At 40.9% G+C, this 9380-nt stretch overlaps 1 protein-coding gene across 1 annotated transcript in view; it reads right to left on the minus strand.

The window, feature by feature from the left end:
* Positions 1 to 2770: 2770 nt before the first annotated feature.
* PPIL3 (peptidylprolyl isomerase like 3) overlaps positions 2771 to 9380 on the minus strand; it is a 16518-nt gene continuing 9908 nt past the window's right edge. Inside the window, exon 5 of the mRNA XM_017545238.2 lies at positions 2771 to 3138. Coding sequence (XP_017400727.2) covers positions 3012 to 3138 — 127 coding nt within the window. The 3' untranslated portion in view covers positions 2771 to 3011. The remainder of the gene's footprint in view (positions 3139 to 9380) is intronic.

Here is a 9380-nt window from a genome sequence, read left to right on the forward strand (position 1 = left end):
AAAAAAAAAAAAAAAAAAAAAAAGTGGCAGAGTTTAGAATAAAACTTGGAGGAATACCACTAAGTACAAAACATCCTAACAGTCATGTTACTTAAAAGTAACCACAAAACTTTAAGTGACATGTTTGGGGAAGAAATGTACAAAGTATAAGAAGTGGCAAGGCCAGAGAGATGCCTCACACCTGTAATCCCAGCACTTTGGGAGGCTCAGGCAGGAGAATCAATCTTGAGTCCAAGACTTGGAGACCAGCCTGGGCAACATAGTGAGACCCCATCTCTATTTTAAAAGTGGCAGGCCAGGCACCTGCCTTGGCCTCCCGAAGCACCTGTAATCTCAGCATTTTGGGAGGCCAAGGCAGGTGGATCACAAGGTCAGGAGTTCAAGATCAGCCTGGCCAACATGGTGAAACCCTGTCTGTACTAAAAATACAAAAAAATTAGCTGGTCATGGTGGTGTGTGCCTGTAAATCCCAGCTACTCTGGAGCTGAGGCTGAAGAATTACTTGAACTGGGACCTGGGAGGCAGAGGCTGCAGTGAGCCAAGATCACGCCACTGCACTCCAACCTGGACTATGGAGTAAGACTCCAACTCAAAATAAATAAATAAATAAAAAGTGGCAAAACAAGGTCTGGCCAAAGAAAGGCCTTAATACTACTTCCAGAAACCTAAGTGATTAAATTTAAAAGATGAAACACAATGTAAAGTCTTTAGTATAACTGGCACTGTTGTAGTAGGTAGCTAGTCAGGTATGAGCAGGCCAGGAGATAGCTCCCCCCAAACACATACTAGGAGTGTTGTGCGACCATCAAATGAGATGGTCAGGTAGTTATAACTGTCTTGCTAAAGTAATAATTGCTCACAGCTGGCACCAGGGAAAAAATCAGTCTCCTAATGGAAAACACCTGAAACTGATGATCAGCAGCTTCCCAATAAGATCTCAGGAGTGCGAGTGGGGAGAAGTAATGCAGGGCTCCATTACTTCTTTATACTTGCCAATGTATAAAAACCCAAGTCAAAAGCTCAAGCCACACACTCGTCTTTCAAGTCACCCAGTTAGTCCTCTTCCAAGTGTGTACTTTCCTTCCTTGCATTCCTCCTTTAAAGCTTTTTAACAAACTTTCACTCTTGCTTTAAAACATGACTCAGTCTCTCCTGCCTTACGCCCCTTAGTCGAATTATTTCTTCTGAGGAGGCAAGAATTGAGGTTGCTGCAGACCTGTACGGATATAGATTTTCTGCTAGTAAAAGCACCTCAGCTTAGTGGAAAGTATAAATGGTAACAAGAGAATAGCTATAAGCTAACTCCGAACTAGTCAAGAAAGAATCAAAACATTGATTAGATCAGCCATGGAAGACATGAGACAAACCAAAAACTGATGCCACCCCAATCCAACCACTTTGATCTAGGCAGTGAGCAGAATATGGTCTTGATGAAATGAATGGCAGAACCCAATAAATGGCTTGATGAGGTGAGAGCCCTGTGGTGGACATGAATGTTAGGAGTGGCTTCCATTTACTTACTACATACATGCCAGCTTTACACACATTTCATTTCACTCTCACAATTGTCTTATGATGTATTATTTATGGATGAAAATACTAAAACTTAGAGATGTTAACTTGCCTAAAGTTAACAGTAAGGGGCACAGCTGTGATTCGAACACAGACCGGGACTCCACAACCACTGCCTTTAACTAATTCATTGTATTTTTTGTTTGTTTTTTAAAGATGGGGTTTCACCATGATGGCCAAATTGGTTTTGAACTCCTGACCTCAGGTGATCCACCCACCTCAGCCTCCCAAAGTGTTAGGATTACAGGCGTCAGTCACCTCGCCCAGCCCTATTCCAGGTCTTCTTAGAGCCTTTACTGTAAACCTAAAGATCACAGAAAATAGCAAATGGATGATTGGCTGGCCTTTCTAGACTATCTTTTTATCCTGTTCCTACTCTTCCTAACTGTATAAAATTGAAAAATTACTGGTAGAGCTCTTACCATTAGTATTGGTTTTAGGAATACCCAAATTTTCAGATTTGGGAATACTTGCATATACAAATAAGATATCTTGGGGATGAGACCCAGATTTAAACATGAAGTTCATTTACATTTCATATATACCTTCTGAAAGTAAATTACCTTCATAGCCTGAAGGTAATTTTACACAATATTTTAAATTAATTTGTCCTACAACTTAATTCCTTAAAACATTTTTTATTTTGTTATAAAATAACACTTCCAGGATACGGACTTGCTGTGGTAGGAGTACGTGTCAGGCTGGAACAAAATCTCCAGCCCTTTCTCCTCCCCAGAGGTCAATATTTTAAATTAATTTGTCCCACAACTTAATTCCTTAAAACATTTTTTAATTTTATTATAAAATAACACTTCTAGGATATGGACTTGCTGTGGTAGGCGTATGTATCAGACTGGAACAAAATCTCTGGCCCTTCTCTCCTTCCCGGAGGTCAAGAATAGCAGGTCAGTGAGAAGGTCAGTGAATGTTCCAGTCCTCTAAAAATATATGGCTGATTCCTCTAGCAACCAGTCCCCCCTCCCATTCTGAAGCTATCTAGAGGCCCCACCAAGATTCACCTCATTAGCATAAATTCAGGTATGGTTGAAAGGAGCTTGTTATGAACAACAAAATATTCCTTTCACTCCTTCACTCAGGAAACTGCAAGGTTTTTCAAAAGAACTATGCTATATATCAGGCTGTTCAAAAATGCCTGCATTTAAGGCTCAGCATTTAAAAATGAATCTTTATATGTAACAAAAATTAAACAATATATTTTCTGTATTAAAACTAAAACATTTTGGATAATCATAGTAAAGAATATGCTCTAAGAATGGGGATAAAAGCTGTTGGGCGCCCGTTGGTACCACCATTTCATAGAAGATCATAGTTGTGAACCAGCAGAAGGATGATGCAATCTCTGACATAATTAAAACCGGGTAAACCACAATAAGTGTGTTCCAGCAGTTTGTCAAGTTACGTGTCCAGGTCTATTACAGCTACTGAGCAAATGGGTTGGCATGAATAGTTATGTCCTTAATGTGTACATCATTAAGAGGTCGATACGTCTTCTCATTTACTGGCAACTTCTCCAACTCATCTAGAGTTTCCAGACCATCTATTACCCTGAAAGAGAAATAATGTAACATATGAATTCCTTACATTGAAAAATAATATCCATACCTATGAAAATTATAGTTGTCTTAAAAAAATAAGTCCTAGAGATCTCTGAATTCTCTAGCTGAATGTACAACAAAATATTGACTTGATTTACCATCATAAATATGGATCAAAATTCAGAAATAAAATTTATTTTTATGCTCTTAGTCAACAATACAAAGGGTAGGAATTTTCCACCAAAATTCCACTAAAATTATATTCTACCCCATTCATACAGTGACACAGAACAGCTACAAATGGGGCCAATATAACCAGTTAAAGGGAAAAAAAACTGTTTTTCTACACTTGCACACTTCCAACACCAAATGTGTAGGTTTTCCTAATTCTCCAATTCTCTGGGTGTCCGACAACTTATCTTTTCAAAATTTTATTATTATTATTATTATTATTTTTTTTTTTGAGACGGAGTTTCACTCATGTTACCCAGGCTGGAGTGCAATGGCGCAATCTCGGCTCACCGCAACCTCCGCCTCCTGGGTTCAGGCAATTCTCCTGCCTCAGCCTCCTGAGTCGCTGGGACTACAGGCACGCACCACCATGCCCAGCTAATTTTTTGTATTTTTAGTAGAGACAGGGTTTCACCATGTTGACCAGGATGGTCTCGATCTCTTGACCTCGTGATCCACCCGCCTCGGCCTCCCAAAGTGCTGGGATTACAGGCTTGAGCCACCGCGCCCGGCTTATTTTTTTTTTTAAGACAGGGTCTCACTGGGACTACAAGTGCATGCCACCACACCTGGCCGATAATTTAATTCTGAAACTAACTACAAAGAGTTAACAGAGACCAGTTAGTCCCACAAGACTGCCCCTACTACTTTGGATGCCAGTTGGAAGTCCTAGTCGTGATTCCGTACTATCTGAACAACCAGATATAATCTGGGATTTTTCATGCCCCCTAGTTCTGTTCAATAATTTTCTAAAGTGGCTCACAGAACTTAGGAAAGCATTTTATTATTATGGGCTATTATAAAGGTTACAACTCAGGAACAACCAAATGGAAAAGATGCATAGGGCAAAGTCTGAGAGAAGGGCATAGCACTTCCATGCTCTCTTGGGGTGTGTTACCCTCTCAGTATCTACATGTGTTCGTTCACCCACCTGGAAGCTCTCATAAAAACCCTTCAGGGTTTTTATGGAGAGCACATTAGGTAGGCATGATTAATTAAATCACTGGCCACTAGTGACTGGAACAAAATCTCCAGCCCTTCTCTCCTTCCCAGAGGTCAAGAATAGGAGGTCAGTGAATTTCCAGTCCTCTAAAAATACATGGCTGATTCCTCTAGCAACCAGTCTCGCCTCCCATTCTGAAGCTATCTAGAGGCCCCACCAAGAGTCACCTCATTAGCATAAACTCAGGTATGGTTGAATGGAGCTTGTTATGAACAACAAAATATTCCTTTCACTCCTGTCACTCAGGAAATTGCAAGGTTTTTCAAAAGAACTATGCTAGCCGGGCACAGTGGCTCACGCCTGTAATCCCAACACTTTGGGAGGTCGAGTCGAGGTGGGTGGATCACGAGCTCAAGAGATCAAGACCATCCTGGCCAACATGGTGAAACCTCGTCTCTGCTAAAAGTACTAAAAGTACAAAAAGCTGGGCGTGGTGGTGAGTGCCTGTTGTCCCAGCTACTCGGGAGGCTGAGGCAGGAGAATTGCTTCAAAGCGGAAAACAGAAGTTGCAGTGAGTTGGGATCGCACCACTAAAAAAAAACAAGGCAAAAAAGAAAAGCTCCTGGAAAAAAAAAAAAAAAAAAAGAACTATGCTAGACACTGGGTGATGGGATTTAGGATTGCTGGAGTTTTCTTGATTTTGCTCCTCTAAATATTCCAATTACTTTATGACTTATATACATAACAATATAGTATTATTAATGTATAACAAAATAATGTTTTAGAAAAAAAAAAAAAAGAACTATGCTAGAAACCAAGGATGAAGTCCAAATATGTATTTCTTATTACAACACACTAGTCATAAGGATTTCTTTGCTATAGGAAATACCTGGAGAAAGTAGTAGATGACACCGACAGCGCGGTAGCTCATGAGGTCAGGAGATCAAGATCATCCTGGCCAACATGGTGAAACCCCGTCTCTATTAAAATACAAAAAACTAGCTGGGGGTGGTGGCACACACCTGTAGTACCAGCTACTGAGGAGGCTAAGACAAGGGAATTGCTTGAATCCAGGAGGTGGAGGTTGCAGTGAGCCGAGACTGTATCACTGCACTCTAGCCTGATGACAGAGCAAGACTCCATCTCAAAACAAAACAAACAAACAAAAAAGTATGTAGATTACACGATTAGCAATATTGCCCTACAATGAGAGTCCTGAAGTAGGTGACCACTATACTTTCTACTTAATTGTTTAATTATGGTATTTCTTTCTTTCTTTTTTTTGAGATGGAGTCTCACTCCCATTGCCCAGGCTGCAGTAGAGTGGCACGATCTCAACTCACTGCAGCCTCTGCCTCCAGGTTCAAGAAATTCTGCTTCAGCCTCCCAAGCAGCTGGGACTACGAGCATATGCCATCATGCCCAGCTAATTTTTATATTTTTAGTAGAGAAGGGATTTCACCATGTTGGCCAGGCTGGTCTCGAACTCCTGACCTCAAAGCATCTGCCCACCTCAGCTCCCAAAGTGCTGGCGTTATTAGCCATGAGCCATCACGCCTTGCCTAATTTTAGTGTTTCTATTTTTTGTTTTTGGATAACAAGAAGTAATAAAATAAGAAAAGAGAAGACTGACAGTTAACTCAGCCTTCAGCAAGCCCACTTCATGTTACCACCAAGAAAAAATATATTGAGAGCTATTCTTTGAATACAAGCTTTGGAAATTTCAGTCTAAAACATTTGCTAAGAGTGGCTTTCTAGATTATACCTCCAAGTATAATTCAAATCAATTCCCAAGATTTATATAGGTTGAATAGCCCTTATTGGGACGAGAAGTATTTTGGATTTTGAATATTTTCACATTTGGAAATACCTACATAAACCTAATTATATATCTTAGGGATAGGACCCAAATTTATACACAAAATTCACTTATATTTCATATATATCTTATACACATAGGCAAAAAAAAATTTTTTATAATTTTTTTTTTTTTTTTTTTTTTTGAGATGGAGTTTCGCTCTTGTTACCCAGGCTGGAGTGCAATGGCGCGATCTCGGTTTACCGCAACCTCTGCCTCCTGGGTTCAGGTAATTCTCCTGCCTCAGCCTCCTGAGTAGCTGGGATTACAGGCACGCACCACCATGCCCAGCTAATTTTTGTATCTTTAGTAGAGACGGGGTTTCACCATCTTGTCCAGGATGGTCTCGATCTCTTGACCTCGTGATCCACCCGCCTTGGCCTCCCAAAGTGCTGGGATTACAGGCGTGAGCCACCGCGCCTGGCTTATACAATATTTTTTTTAAATTTGTGTATGCAACAGAGGTCTGACTGCATTTGGGATTTTTTTTCTTTTTTTTGAGGCAGAGTCTCGCTTTGTCAGGCTGGAGTGCAATGGTGCAATCTTGGCTCACTGCAACCTCTGCTTCCTGGGTTCAGGTGATTCTCCTGCCTCCCAAGTAGCTGCACCATGCCCGGCTAATTTTTTTTTATATTTTTAGTAGAGACAGGGGTTCACAATGTTGGCCAGGCTGGTCTTGAACTCCTGACCTCAAGTGATCCACCCCCTCGGCCTCCCAAAGTGCTGAGATTAAAGGTGTGAACCACCGCACTTGGCCATCTGACTGCATTTTGACTGCAGCCTGTTACATGAGGTCAGATGTGGAATTTTCTACTTGTGGTATCCTGTCAGTGCTCAGTAAGTTCCTAATTTTGAATTTTCAGATTAGGGATTCTCAAGCAGTGGTATGTGCTTTAAGAAATTAACAGATTTGAATTTTATTTTGCATTTTCACAAAAAGGGTACTTTAACCAAAACATTTTGATTTTACCCCTAAATGTAGACATTTAAGTCTTTAAATTATAAGTCTTAAAGGCTTTCCCATCTTCTGGGTCAATAAGAGAAACACATAATGTAGAAAACATAGGTCTCAGGTAAAAAGTTAAAAAAAACCCGGCAGGAAGAACTCAGGCAGTTTAAGTAGAGTCAAGTTTCTGGGACACGGACGCCTTGGAGAACTAGAGGAAAGCTACTGGACCATCTTCCCAGAAAAATGTGCGTGCATATGTATACAACACACAACTGTAAGGAATTAATTAACCTAGGGTTAATCTCTGTTCTAAACTCTATAGTTTTGTCACAAATCCAGTAAAATAGGTCCTGGTAATAACTGAACAATAATTTTGAATGATGGGTTAAAGGAGAAAATAAAAAGGAAACTGGGTTATTTACAAACATACAAAAAACGACTAGATGTTGTAATATTTCTTTTTTCCTTAATTATTATTATTGTGTAAATTAGACCATGTATATGGAATGAAAATGAAAAGATGTAGAGTCCTCAATTTTTTTTTTTTTTGAAATAGAGTCTTGCTGTGTCATCCTGGCTAGAGTCCAGTGGCACAATCAAACTCAGCAGCCTTGATCCCCTGAGCTCAAGCAATCCTCCAACTTCAGCCTCCCAGGTAGCTGAGACCATAGGCACGAGCCACCACACCTGTCTAATTTTTAAGACAGGGTTTCACTATGTTGCCTAGGCTGGGCGTCCTCTATTTTTAATTAACCTAACTTGGCATCCAAACTATTAAATAGAATGAACTCTAGAATTGTGCCTTGGTTTATTAAGCATGGTAATTGTTTGTTGAATAAACAAATTTACTTCGCACTGATTTACAAAAGCAACTCCCAGATAAAGTACTTTTAACAAATACCCTGGCAAAAAATGCTAAACACCTTCCTAGGAGCCATTCTTCTTACTTAGAGAAATCTAATTTTAGTAAGGGTGGCAATGTGTCTGGCTGACATACATTTTCTACCTTCCAGGAGTACCTTTTTACCCTGTAGGTAAAAAGTGGTCACATTACTAAGTTCTGGGTCCTCTGGGAAAGTTGTTTTTGCTGTTGTTGTTTGAGACACGGTCTCCTTCTGTCTGTTAAGCTGGAGTGCAGCAGTGTGATCTCAGCTCACGTTCAACCCCCCAGGTTCAAGCCATTTTCCTGCCTCAGTCTCCCAAGTAGTTGGGATTACAGGCATGTGCCACCACACCCAGCTAATTTTTCTATTTCTAGTAGAGCTGGAGTTTCACCATGTTGGCTGGGATGGTCTTGATCTCCTGACCTTGTGATCTGCCCTCCTTGGCCTCCCAGAGTGCTGGGATTACAGCTGCCTGAGACACCACGTCTGGCTTTATTTATTCATTTATTTATTTTGAGATAGGGTATCATTATTATTCTGTCGCCTGTATCATTATCATAATAAGTATCATTATCATACAGGCTGGAGTACAGTGGTGTGATCACAGCTCATGCAGCCTTGAACTTCTGGGATCAAGTGATTCTCTCACCTCAGCCTCCCAAGTAGCTAGGATTACAGGTGTGTGTCACCACACCTGGCTAATTAAAAAATTTTTTTTGTAGAGATGGGTTCTTGCTATGCTGTACAGGCTGGTCTGTCTTGAACTCCTGGCCTCAAGTGATCCTCCTATCTCAGCCTCCCAAAGCACTGGGATTACAGGCCTGGGAAAGTTCTGTTAATTAAAAAAGCTGGGCTGTGCGCAGTGGCTCATGCCTGTAATCCCAGCACTTTGGGAGGCCGAGGCAGGCAAATCACCTGAGGTTGGGAGTTCGAGACCAACCTGACCAACGTGGAGAAACCCTGTCTCAAAAAAGAGCTGAATCAGCTGGCAAATGCCTTTTGTCTTTCCTCCTCCTTACTGCCTGATACACAGAAGTTTTGACAAGAGCTGTGCTGCCAATATTATAACAGAAGTGCCCAGAACACTGGTAACATAATGGAACCACCACGCCAGTCCATCTTGTTTAAGCCACTATTTTTCAGATCTGTTAGTTGCTGTGAAATGCTATTATTAATGAAAATAGATCAGCCTGGGCAACAAAGTGAGACCCTGTCTCTACAAAAAAAGTCTTTTTTTTTAAATTAGTTGCCCATGATAGTACACATGGTTCCAGTTACTCAGGAGGTTGAGGTGGGAGGATCACTTGAGCCTGAGAGGTTGAGGCTGCAGTGAACTGTGATTGCACTACTGCACTCCAGCCTGGAAACAAAGCCCTGTGTCCCAAAA

Source organism: Cebus imitator, unplaced genomic scaffold (genome assembly GCF_001604975.1).
Source record: "Cebus imitator isolate Cc_AM_T3 unplaced genomic scaffold, Cebus_imitator-1.0 Scaffold178, whole genome shotgun sequence".
In the NCBI taxonomy this organism is placed as follows: Eukaryota; Metazoa; Chordata; class Mammalia; order Primates; family Cebidae; genus Cebus; species Cebus imitator.